Raw genomic sequence first — 14,159 nt, 5'->3', positions numbered from 1 at the left:
AGTGTGTTGAAAAACAGGATGTTTTTCTTGAATATATGTAGAACTTTCGAATCTCAACAGTAAAAAAGCAAACATACGAATTTCAAAATGGGAAAATGACATAAAGAGATATTTCACCAAAGAATGGCAAATATGTGAAAAGATGTATAACATCATCAGGATATGCAAATCAAGGCCACAGTGACATATCAGAATGACAAAATAAAAGATAGCAACAGCATCAAATTCTGGCAGGGATCTGGAGAAACTGGATCACTCACACCCTGCTGGTAAGAATGTAAAATTGTACAGTCATTCTAGAAAACAATTTGGCTGTTCGTTAGAAGACAAAAATATGCTAATTTCAGAAAGCCCAGTAATTGCACTCTTGAGCCTTTACCCAAAGAAATGAAAATGTATGTTCACACAAAAATCTAATACCCAAATACCCAGATATTCATATGACCTTTTTTTGGGGGGGTAGCCAGTACAAGGATCCAAACCCTTGACCTTGGTGTTATAACACCATGATGAAACCAACTGAGATAATCTGTCAGCTCAGAATCTTTATGTAGAATAGCCAAAAACTGGAAACATCCCAGATGTCCTTCAAAGGGTGAATTTTTTAAATGTGCTACATCTATACCATGAAATACTACTCAGAAATAAGAAGGAATAATCATTGAAAAATTAAACTACTTGGAAGAATCTCCAGAGAATTATGCTGAGAAAAAAAAAATTCAGTCCAATAAGGTTACATAGTGTAGGATTTCATTTATGTGATGCTCTTAAAATGACGGAACAGAAGAGATGACGAACAGACTAGTAGTTGCCAGGGTTGATGAGGTGGGGAGGAGGGCAGGAGAAATGCTGCAGGAGGATTCCTGTGACAATGGAACTGTCTATTCAAAACATGACACGGTGAATGCAAGAAGAAGTGCATGTGATGAAATTCCACAGAAATCAACACTCCCACACACAAATACACACAGGTAAAATCTGAATAAGTGGGGGATTTTACCACTTTCCTGGTTGTGATGTTGTACTATAGTTCTGCAGCATACTACCATTGGGAAAATGGTTAAAGGGTAAACAGAATCTTTCGGTATTCTTTCTCACAACTGTATGCAAGTCTACAATTTTCTCAAAATAAAATGTTTAATTATAAAAATAAAAACTAGAGTTTTGAATAGAAAAAATTAAGATGGTAGATATAATCCCAAATATATTTGTAATTACTTTAGAAGTAATGAGACTAATCTAACTTAAAAGACTAAGTTGGTTACTTTGTATTAAAGTCAAAAAATAAAAGAAAAAATCCAAATATAGTTAGATTTTTAAAATACATATATACATATATATGTCAGAAGACACACATTTTATAGACTAGGATAAAAAAGTTGAAAGAAAAGTATAGAAAAATACATAAGTAAATATTTATCAATAGAAATCTGGTTATTATTTACCATAGTATGTATAAAGTAGACTTGAAGGCAAGAAACATTTACAAAGACATAGGACTTGTCATAATGATAAAGCCTCATTTAACAGGAAGTTATACAAATTATAAATCTGCTTGTATCTGATAACACTGAATTAAATATATACAACATGGACACAAATAAGTAGAGAAATGCACAAATCATCCATCATAGTGGGAGACTTTAACACACCTCTCTCAAATCTGATACAACAAACAGACAAAAACACCATTAATTAGTGGATGAGAACCCCTAATGAACAATGCACTAAAAAAAAAAAAAAAAAAAAAAAAAAAACAAAACATGACAACACTCATCCTTTATAGTTGCATATGGAGAATACCCAAAATAATTTTTATGCAGGGCAAAATCAAACCTCAACAAATATCAAGGGGTTGAAATCATCCAGAATGAAATCATACTAAAAAGCAATTACAAAAGAGCTATTTAGAAAATGCCACAATATTTTGAAATTTTACAATATGCTTTTTAATAAACAGTCAATGAATGGGTCAGTAAAATAATTGCGAGAAAAAATAGAAAATATCATTAAATGAATTTTTAAAAAAAGACATGGATATCAATACTTGTGGGTTTCCAATTTTGGCCAAAAAAGAGTGGCCTCATTCATCGCAAGTGCTCCCTAAAAATGACTAACGAATCCTACACACAACACAACAGTAAGTATAAGAAATCTCTGCAGCGTAGAATGGTAAGATTGATTGCCTAGGGACCTCAGACTTGAGGAATGACAAAGTGGTGAGTCCCCTGGTTTTCCTCACTGCCTTCCATAAGTCCTAGACAGGGACCTCTAGAAGCTTTCAACTCAAACTGCCAACAGCAAGAGAGAGAGAGAAAAAAAGCCTCCAAAAAGAGCCTGTTCCCCCTATTTAAAGCACTACAAAATAGGTGTGCTAAAAACAGAAAACTCTTTTGGCAATACCTGCCTTAACTGAGTCAAGTACCAATGGTAGTACTGTCCCCTGTCCCCAGGGTTTCAGCAGGGCTGAGCAGAGAGCCGGTCTTCCACCCATCCTCTGATTCCCCCACCTGGTGGTATTAGAAGGGCAGAGCAGGAAGGCGATCTTTCATCACACACCTGCAAGAAGCAGGCTGCAATCTCCCCAGCAGGGTAGTGTTAGTGGGTCTAGTGGGGACTCTACGGCAGTTAGACTGCATGGGGTGGTGTGAGGTGGGATGGTCCATACTGTGCTTCCCTTCCATGCTGACAAGCATGTTCCAGAAGGAGCAGATCCTCTGCCCTCACCTGGCATCACCATGTTGGAATGAAGTGGTGGCAGGTGGAGCTAGCTGGCCCCCAGCTTTCCTTCCATCCTCTTCCCCGTGTCGGCAGGGTACTGCGGGGAGCTGAGTTTCTACCTCCACCCTGTAGCAACAAAGCAATGTGAATTGGCCCTGCCCATCCACCTTCTCAGGTGATGGCAGGCCCAAGCAGGGAACTGAGCTTATATCCCCACTCGAAGACAATGCGGTGATACAGGCAGGTGTACCAAACTTAGGCCTCAGCCTCCTGCACTGAGGCTGTGTGAACGGGCATTCCACTTCAGTTGCGACGGTGTCAGTAGGGCCCAGTAGGAAACCTGACACTAACAATCCCTCACCCTACAGCACAACAAAGGGATTGCCTGATAAAACAGAAAAGATTAAACAAGATCCAGAGTCTCATAATTGAATGCCCCAAAACTCCAAGATGAAATACAACAACAAAAAAAATCACTTATACGAACAGACAGGAATATCAGAAATTAAATAAGAAAAGACAATCAAAGATATCAACACTGAGATAAATGAGATGTTGAAATTATCTGAAAAGGATTTTAAAGAGGCCATTCTAAAAATGCATTGACAAGTTATCTTGACTTAGAAGTTATCTTGAAACAAATACCAAAATAGAAAAAAAAAAAGTTATTTTAAAAGGGACACACTAGAGGGCCGACCCCGTGGGGCACTCAGGAGAGTGCGGTGCTGGGAGCGCAGCAGCGCTCCCACCGCGGGTTCAGATCCTATATAAGGATGGCCGGTGCGCTCACTGGCTGAGCACGGTGCGGCCGGTCACATAAAGACAAAAAAAAAGAAAAAAAAAAAAGGACACACTAGAGCTGAAAAATACACCAACAAAAAATAAAGCCTTGAATGGACTTAAGAGCAGAGTGAAAATGATAATAGACAGAATCAACGAACTTGAAGACAGATCAACAGATTTTACCCTGTTTGTGTAACAGAAGGAAAATAGATTGAAAAAAAAAAAATTAGCTCATCAGGGACCATAAGACAATAATAAAAGAGCCAACATTTGTATCATTAGAGTTCCAGAGAGAACAGAAAGTGGGACTGACAAAGTATTTGAAGAAATAAAGGCCCAAAACTTCCCTAATTTGGTGAAAGACATAATCTTACAGATTTAAGAAGCAGATTAAAGACCATACAGGATAAGCTTAAGTAAAAATATGCCAAGACACATGGTAACTAAACTTCTGAAAACTAAAGAATAAGAAAAAAATCGTGAAAGCAGCCAGAGATAACAGATATATTACTTATGGGGAAAGTGAATTTAAATGATGATGAAGGCCCAAAGAAAGTGGCACATTTTTCAGGTACTGAAAGAAAAGAATTATCAGCTCCAAATTCTATATCCAGGGAAGCTATCTTTAGGAATGAAGGTAAAATAAAGATTTTCTCTGACAAATGAAAACTATAAGAATTTGATGCTAACAAATCTACTTTTAAAGAATGGCTAAAAAAAAATTCCTCTAAACAGAAAGGAAATGATAACAGAAGGCTTTGAACTTCAATTAGTAAAAAGAACATTGGAATGAGTAAACATTGGGTTAAGTATAATAGATTATCCTTCTTCAATGGTTGAAGCAAAAATTGTAATACTACCTGATAGGGTATTTTATATATGTATAGGAAATTTAAATAATATACTTCCAAAATGAGGAAGATAAAGATACCTAAATGTTACGCAAAGTGACATTTCTACACTTCACTCTCAGTGGTAAAATGTTGGCACCAATAAACTATGATAAGTACGTATACGTATTGTAATATCTAGAGCAACAACTCATAAAACTATACAAAGTGATGTGCTCAGCATGCTCTAGACAAATCAAGATGCGATCTTCCACTGACAGGTGTAGTAGCTAAAGCAGGCTTGGATGGAAATACATAGCTTTGACTTCAAGTATTAGGAAAGAAAGTCTGAAAAATTAATGATCCATCCAGAGGTTAGAAAACTACTGACTAGAGACCAAATCTAGTCTGCCTTGTTTTCCTAAAGTTTTATTAAAACAGATTTGTGATCATTTATTTATATATAGTTTATGGCTATTTTTATGCCACAAGGTCAGAGTTGAGTAGTCTGTAACAGAGATATTAACGCCTGCAAAGCCTAAAATATTTGCTATCCAGCTCTTTACAGAAAAGTTTCCCAACCCCTGGAACGTATATTACAAGAAACTACAAAAATGACAAAATCAAGCTAAAGAACTTAAGGAGTGGAAACAATCAAGGAAAAAGCAGAAACTCATGGTATAAAATACATACATACGAGGTTTCAAGATGGCGGCGGCTGCGGCGGCTGGCGCGGAGTAGCTGAGGTGGAAAAGGTGGCCACTGGGCCTCAGGCAGCCGGGAAACTTGTGGACCTTCCCCTGGCCATCTCTTAAGGGAGGACTGCTGCTGCTGGCCGGTCGTGGGGGCTCAACGCCACTTTGCCCCCGGCAGGAGAGGCTGCCTCATTTACAGGCAACAGCTTTGAAGTGTGGAGCAGGAAAAGAACTGATTCTTAGCTGCAAAAGTGAGTCTTGAAACAGGGAACACGGCGCCAGGGCTGCTGTGGATGCAGCCAAGATCCCGGAGACCGGGGCCGCGCCGAAGAAGGCGGCCAGCTGCCCTATTCAGGATTCGAGGTTTCAGGCCGGCATTAAAGAAGATTCCTGGGAGCGCCCGAGCGGCGCCGCGACTGAACAGCCCGAGGCGGCAGCGCCGAGAACACGGAAGGCAACAAACCAGAGACAGAGCGAGCGCCCGACCTGGCACAGCACTGTGAGTGATCCCTGGCACAGCTCTGTTCGGGGGGGGGGGGGTGGATGCCCACGCGGCTTCCGCCTGCACCACCAGGCCACTCATTGCCCCGGTGCTGCCTCCATTTTCCCAGGTGCGGGCAGCTCCGCCCTGCTCGGCCATCACTGAGCCCATTTGCTTGGCCTGGCGCGGGGCTTTCCGGACCCTGCGGGCCGACCTCCTCTCCCACTCCCTCCGCGGTTCTCTGGCAGGGCTGTGGGTGTGGGGCGTCCCGACCAGTTTTGGGAGGGCTAGGAAGTACAGGCGGGCCGACTGTCACTCCACCACATCCTGGACTCCGCCCCGGTAAACTTCCTGTTACTGGGAGGCAGATACCATCTCTGCGACCACCAGTTTGGAAAAAAGCCTAACGAATTTCTGGTTGGGAATAGTGTGGTAGGAGAGTTCCCAGGTCCGCTTGAACCTGCCGGAGAGCAGGCTGCAGGCGGGCACTAGACTCGGTTTATACCGGGGGGATACAAAGGTGAACAAGACCCGAAAAAGATCTACACAGTGCTACAAAGGCACCCAGAGAGACCGGTCATCTGTGCCTAGCAGAAACCTGGTAGACTTCCTGGGCGAGGCGGTGCTGAGCAGGGTCTTGAAGGCCCAGCTGATAGACGAGGGGTGCAGAAGACACGCCCCAGCCCAGCACAGTGTGCACAGAGGGGGGAGACGTGCGGCCAGGGAGGCGGAGACTCGACAGGAACCACACACCCGGTGGGGTCGCCACTGCACGATCTAACAGCCTGGGCCAGAGCACACGGAACGGGGAGAAGTCCTGTACAGAAAGTGAAAGCTCAACAGAGATCACACACCCTGTGGTACGTGATCCACCAGCCCAGCAGAGTACAAGCTGACCAGAAAGGTGGCTCCCCGGAGAAGCCCAAGACCCGAGGCAACCACACACACAAGACACTAGAGGCCAACTGAGCAGTCACGGCGGGAGCCATACCAAATTGGCAACCACAGCAACATCCTAGTTAGTCATTAGTCTTAAACCGGTGGACTGTGAAACCCCCTGCCACAATGAATAAACACCAAAAAAAAGACACCAGAAATACAAAAAATCAAGAAAGTACACCACCAAAAGTTAATAAATCTCATATTCTAGATCCTATAGAACAAGAAGCCCTTGAAATAACTGACAAGGAATTTCGAGTGATAATTCTAAGGAAACTGAATGAGATACAAGAAAACTCAGCTAGACATCATGATGAAATGAGGAAAAGTATACAGGATCTGAAAGAGGAAATATACAAGGAAATCAATTTCCTGAAAAAAAATGTAGCAGAACTTGCTGAACTGAAGAAATTATTCAGCGAAATAAAAAACACAACGGAGAGTTTAACCAGCAGGCTTGTCGAAGTTGAAGAGAGAACCTCTGAACTTGAAGATGGGCTGTTTGAAATAACACAAGCAGACAAAAAGAAAGAGAAAAGAATCAAGGACATGGAAGAAAATCTGAGAGAGATATCAGACAACCTCAAGCGCTCAAATATCCGAGTCATGGGTATTCCAGAAGGGGAGGAAAATGGAGATTCCATTGAAAACATATTCAACAAAATAGTGGCAGAAAACTTCCCAGGTATAGGAAAAATCACTGATCTTCAGATCCAGGAAGCTCAACGATCTCCAAACGTATTCAACCCAAAAAGGCCTTCTCCAAGACATGTCATAGTCAAATTGGCAAAACTCAGAGACAAAGAGAGAATCTTAAAAGCTGCAAGAGAGAAGCGTCAAATCACCTATAAGGGAGCCCCAATCAGGTTAACATCAGACTTTTCATCACAAACCCTAAAAGCTAGAAAGGAATGGGATGATATTTTCAAAATACTAAAAGACAAAGATTGCCAGCCAAGAATACTCTACCCTGCAAGGCTATCCTTCCGAAATGAGGGGCAAATAGTATATTTCTCAGACAAACAAAAACTGCGGGAGTTCACTACCACAAGACCACCCTTACAAGAAATCCTCAAGGGAGTACTGGGTTTGGTTCCTGAAAAATAACTACCACTGCCATAAAAACCCAAGAAAAATCAAAACCCGCTAGTACAATAAAAATGGCATTCATGAAGAGAAAACAAGCTAACAAAAACACTATCTACAACCTAAGGAACCAACAAACAAAGAAACCAAACAGTAAATCAGAAAGCAAGGAACAAAAGACACCTAAGACAACCAAACAACCAATAAAATGCTAGGAATAAATCAACACCTTTCAATAACAACTCTTAATGTTAAAGGCTTAAATTCCCCAATTAAAAGACACAGACTGGCTGACTGGATCAAAAAGCAGGACCCAACTATATGCTGCCTACAAGAGACCCACCTCACCCATAAAGATTCACACAGACTAAGAGTGAAAGGATGGAAAAAGATTTACCATGCAAACAGAAAAGAAAAACGAGCTGGAGTGGCTATTCTTATATCTGACAAAATAGACTTTAAACTAAAAACCATAAAAAGAGACAATGAGGGACACTACTTAATGATAAAAGGACTGATCCATCAAGAAGACATAACAATCATAAATATGTACGCACCCAATGTTGGAGCAGCCAGATTTATAAAACAAACTCTATTAGACCTAAAGAAGGAAATAGACACTAATACCATAATAGCAGGGGACCTGAACACTCCACTGTCAATATTAGACAGATCATCTAGGCAAAGAATCAGTAGAGAAACACAAGATCTAAACAAGACTCTAGACCAATTGGAATTGGCAGATATCTACAGAACATTCCACCCAACAACCTCAGAATATTCATTCTTCTCATCAGCACATGGATCATTCTCCAGGATAGATCACATATTAGGTCACAAATCAAGTCTCAATAAATTCAAAAAAATTGGAATTATCCCATGTATCTTCTCAGACCACAATGGATTAAAACTAGAAATTAATAACAAACAAAACTCTGGAAATTATACAAACACATGGAAATTAAACAGCATTCTACTTAATGACATATGGGTCCAAGAAGAAATCAAGCAGGAAATCAAAAAGTTTATTGAAACTAATGAAAACAATGATACATCATACCAAAACCTGTGGGATACTGCAAAAGCAGTATTGAGGGGAAAATTTATTGCATTAAATGCTCACTTCAGAAGAATGGAAAGATGGCAAGTGAACAACCTAACACTTCACCTTAAAGAACTAGAAAAACAAGAACAATCCAATCCTAAAGTTAGCAGACGGAAAGAAATCATTAAGATCAGAGCAGAACTGAATGAAATTGAAAACCAAAAAACAATTCAAAAGATCAACGAATCAAAAAGTTGGTTTTTTGAAAAGATAAATAAAATTGACAAACCATTAGCTTGGCTAACAAAAAAAAGAAGAGAGAAGACTCAAATAACAAAAATTAGAAATGAAAAAGGCGATATTACAACTGATTCATCTGAAATACAAGGAATCATTCGAGACTACTATAAACAACTATACGCCAACAAATTTGAAAATCTGGAGGAAATGGATAAATTTCTGGACACACACAAGCTCCCAAAACTGAACCATGAAGACGTAGAAAATTTGAACAGACCAATAACAATAAAGGAGATTGAAGCTGTTATCAGAAGGCTCCCAACAAAGAAAAGCCCAGGACCAGATGGATTCACAGCAGAATTTTACCAAACATTCAAAGAGGAATTGACACCGATTCTTTACAAACTATTCCAAAAGATTGAAACGGACGCAAATCTCCCAAACTCATTCTATGAAGCAAACATCATCCTGATACCAAAACCAGGTAAAGATATAACCAAAAAAGAAAACTACAGGCCGATATCCTTGATGAATATAGATGCAAAAATCCTCACTAAAATACTAGCAATCAGAATACAGCAACACATACGAAAAATTATTCATCACGATCAAGTGGGATTCATCCCAGGGATGCAAGGTTGGTTCAACATACGCAAATCAATAAATGTGATACACCATATTAATAAACTCAAACACAAGGACCATATGATCATCTCTATAGACGCTGAAAAAGCATTTGATAAAGTTCAGCACTCATTCATGACAAAGACCCTCTATAAGTTAGGTATAGAGGGAAAGTATCTCAACATAATTAAAGCCATATATGCCAAACCCACTGCCAATATCATCCTGAATGGGGAAAAGCTGAAAGCTTTTCCTTTAAGAACAGGCACTAGACAAGGATGCCCACTCTCACCACTCCTATTCAACATAGTGTTGGAAGTACTAGCCAGAGCAATCAGAGAAGAGAAGGAAATAAAGGGCATCCAGATTGGAAAAGATGAAGTCAAACTGTCCCTGTTTGCAGATGACATGATCCTATATATCGAACAGCCTAAAACCTCTACAAAAAAACTGTTGGAATTGATAAATGATTTCAGCACAGTAGCAGGATACAAAATCAACACACAAAAATCAGTAGCATTTATTTTCTCCAATAGTGAACATGCAGAAGGAGAAATCAAGAAAGCCTGCCCATTTACAATAGCCACCAAAAAAATAAAATACTTAGGAATTGAGTTAACCAAGGAGGTGAAAAATCTCTATAATGAGAACTACAAACCACTGCTGAGAGAAATTAGAGAGGATACAAGAAGATGGAAAGATATTCCATGCTCTTGGATTGGAAGAATCAACATAGTGAAAATGTCCATACTACCCAAAGTGATATACAAATTCAATGCAATCCCCATCAAAATTCCAAAGACATTTTTCTCAGAAATGGAAAAAACTATTCAGACATTTATATGGAACAATAAAAGACCACGAATAGCCAAAGCAATGCTCAGCAAAAAAAATAAAGCTGGAGGCATAACACTACCTGACTTTAAGCTATACTACAAAGCTATAATAACCAAAACAGTATGGTACTGGCATAAAAACAGACACACTGACCAATGGAATAGAATAGAGAATCCAGAAATCAACCCACACACTTACTGCCATCTGATCTTTGACAAAGGCACCAAGCCTATTCACTGGGGAAGGGACTGCCTCTTCAGCAAGTGGTGCTGGGAAAACTGGATATCGATATGCAGGAGAATGAAACTAGATCCATACCTCTCACCGTATACTAAAATCAACTCAAAATGGATTAAGGATTTAAATATACACCCTGAGACAATAAAACTTCTTAAAGAAAACATAGGGGAAACACTTCAGGAAATAGGACTGGGCACAGACTTCATGAATACGACCCCAAAAGCACGGGCAACCAAAGGAAAAATAAACAAATGGGATTATATCAAACTAAAAAGCTTCTGCACAGCAAAAGAAACAATTAAAAGAGTTAAAAGACAACCAACAGAGTGGGAGAAAATATTTGCAAAATATACATCTGACAAAGGATTAATATCCAGAATATATAAGGAACTCAAACAACTTTACAAGAAGAAAACAAGCAACCCAATTAAAAAATGGGCAAAAGAGCTAAGTAGGCATTTCTCTAAGGAAGATATCCAAATGGCCAACAGACATATGAAAAGATGCTCAACATCACTCAGCATCCGGGAAATGCAAATAAAAACCACATTGAGATACCATCTAACCCCAGTTAGGATGGCTAAAATCCAAAAGACTATGAACGATAAATGCTGGCGAGGCTGCGGAGAAAAAGGAACTCTCATACATTGTTGGTGGGACTGCAAAATGGTGCAGCCTCTATGGAAAATGGTATGGAGGTTCCTTAAACAATTGCAAATAGATCTACCATACGACCCAGCCATCCCACTGCTGGGAATATACCCAGAGGAATGGAAATCATCAAGTCGAAGGTATACCTGTTCCCCAATGTTCATCGCAGCACTCTTTACAATAGCCAAGAGTTGGAACCAGCCCAAATGCCCATCATCAGATGAGTGGATACGGAAAATGTGGTACATCTACACAATGGAATACTACTCAGCTATAAAAACGAATGAAATACTGCCATTTGCAACAACATGGATGGACCTTGAGAGAATTATATTAAGTGAAACAAGTCAGGCACAGAAAGAGAAACACCACATGTTCTCACTTATTGGAGGGAGCTAAAAATTAATATATAAATTCACACACACACACATACACACACACACACACAAACCGGGGGGGGGGGGGGAAGAAGATATAACAACAACAATTATTTGAAGTTGATACAACAAGCAAACAGAAAGGACATTGTTGGGGGGGAGGGGGGAGGGAGAAGGGAGGGAGGTTTTGGTGATGGGGAGCATTAATCAGCTACAATGTATATCGACAAAATAAAATTTAAAAAAAAAAAAAAAAAAAAAAAAAAAAAAAATCAGCAATGACATAAAGCAGTTGGAGAGAAAATTCATTCTTAGAAAAATTTCATCTGAGACTGAGGTTCAAATAACAATTCTTAAAGTTCATATTTGTTGAAACTTAATAGGCTTATTATTATTTGAAAATTGTATGTGCATTAAAACTCTAAAATACATGCCAAAAAAAAAAAAAAAAAAAAAAATACATACATACAATGAAACAATCAACAAAGCCCAAAATTAGTCCTCTGAAAAAATTAGTATTTACAACCCCTTAGCAAGAGTGGCCAAGAAAAACAAAGGGGGGTGGGGGGCAAATTTCAGGAATGAAAAGGAGGACAATACTAGCGACCCTACACTTATTTAAAAAGATGAAATGAGAATATTATAAGTAACTGTGTGAAAATAAATCTCACAATTCTTTGAGAAAAAAACAAACAAAAAAAAACATAAAAACAAGAAATATAAAAACCCAGTAACACTATCCTTACTGGGCTGGCGGGTTAGCTCAGTAGGTTCGAGCGTGGTGTTGTGACACCAAGGTCAAGGGTTTGGATCCCTCACCCTCCAACCGCAAGAACAAACAAAGAAAACAAAACTATACGTATTACAGACATTGAATTCATTACAATAAATTAGTACTAGAGTCGGGGTTTTAACTTGTGTTTTTGTTACCAGACTAATAAACGTTTAACAGTGTTGTTCTGTTCTTTCGTGGCTCTTCTTTTTCCTATCAGAAACATGCAGAAAATAAGGATCATAAGGCATGTGACGTTCAAAGTTTGACCACAGGACTCTTCCAATCAAGGAAACGTCAGCGCCCCGCACGTGCACTCACCGGCTGGCGTCTGTCCCGGGCACGTACTGCGAGCAGCGGGAGTGCAGCAGCGGGATGAGCCGCAGGTCGCTCCATCGCTTCTCCCAGCGCAGACCTGGGGACGCGGGCCACGAGGAGCACGACAGCGTGTCCTGAGAAAAACACACACACGCAGACTTGGGGTTTTTTTTCCCCCCTTCAGTGCATTGAATTTCTATGCCGCAAACCCTTTCCATTTAAGGGATTTTTTTCCCCCTAAATGATCAAAAGACTTTTATCGAATATCATTAGAAGACATCCATACTCATTGACACTAAAACTATATTTATTAACTTCTTTACTAATCAGATTCTGCAAGAAGGTGAGGAAGGCACCGTTGGGATGAAGAATGCTATTGAAAACATTAAGAAGATAGAAAAGAATGAGTGTGACATGTGAATTCATTCAAGAATGGGAAAAATAGGGCAAAACTGTAACTGCAATGGACCAGTGACAAAAACAAAAGCAAGCAGTAGTTCATTCTACTAGCCAGTATTTCCTGAGTAGCTGCTAAGTGCTAATCACCATTACAAGTGCTAGTGATTGATCAGCTACTTGCAAACATTTTTGAGTAGAGTGAACATTCCTGCAATATTCCTAGAAAACAACATTCAAAACAGGCTCAAGGAAATCTTTGCTCATTGTTTTAACTTCGTATTTTTAGAAGGTTTATGCTTTCTTACTTTTTAAAATATCATGCAAGGCAACTAGTACTGGTTTAAAATTACACATTTTAAAAGTTTTGTCATAAGTTTTTTTCTCATATGCAGAGAAAAGATATATCTAAATAAAATGTGAGCTTTTCACTTAATGTTGATGGAGATTCTTGTGTGAGTGACTTGTAGAGACAAAATTCTCAGGAGAATCCTGTGAGGCTCTAGGGAAGACGTGGACGTGGCAGCCAGCACTGCAGCCACCTGAAGGAGGGCTCCACCCATGTCAGCTGTGCTGAGGCCCTGCAGGGACCTGCACGTGTCCCCAATCACCAAGGCCCACATGCAGTGGGGACAGGAAACTCAGACGCTAGGTGAAGTGCTCTTTACAAGAGGAGTCAGCTGTGAACCTGGCAACAGCCACTCACAGCAGCCGGGGTCAGTGCGCCAGTGAGGGGCAGGGAAATGCAAGGACATTGAGAGTTCCAAAGGCATCCAGGTTGAAAGGAAAGGAGGTGAGCAAAGCAACTGCAAGAGTGAGAGGTAAAGCAGCTGGTGGAAGTCTGCAGGACTGAGAGGGGAACTGGTGGGAGCACAAAATATTTATAGTACATATGTTTTCTTCTTAGGAAATCAATGTTTTAAGTTACTCAGATCTTGCCATCTTCTGAAGATTAATGTTTTTAATGTTTTAAATTGTGTGACAATTATTTCCATGGCAAGTAATATTAAGAAGGACAGATAAAATATATCCAGGTGTTGTTGGTTTTGAAAACATCCTTACATTTGTAGAGATAACGTTTGGCCTTACCAAATGTTCCTCTTTATGAGAAAAAAATCAGTAGA

General features: G+C 39.8%; 1 protein-coding gene across 2 annotated transcripts in view; it reads right to left on the bottom strand.

The window, feature by feature from the left end:
• The window catches only part of SNTG1 (syntrophin gamma 1), a 359,598-nt gene that overhangs the window by 225,499 nt on the left and 119,940 nt on the right, over positions 1 to 14,159 (bottom strand). For both annotated transcript variants that reach the window (XM_063079906.1, XM_063079907.1), the window contains exon 9: positions 12,643 to 12,773. In XM_063079906.1, coding sequence (XP_062935976.1) covers positions 12,643 to 12,773 — 131 coding nt within the window. The remainder of the gene's footprint in view (positions 1 to 12,642; positions 12,774 to 14,159) is intronic.

The sequence above is a fragment of the Cynocephalus volans genome, chromosome 15 (genome assembly GCF_027409185.1).
Source record: "Cynocephalus volans isolate mCynVol1 chromosome 15, mCynVol1.pri, whole genome shotgun sequence".
NCBI classification, from domain to species: domain Eukaryota; kingdom Metazoa; phylum Chordata; class Mammalia; order Dermoptera; family Cynocephalidae; genus Cynocephalus; species Cynocephalus volans.
The sequence above is the reverse complement of the archived record's forward strand: the minus strand, read 5'-3'. Positions and strand labels throughout refer to the sequence as shown.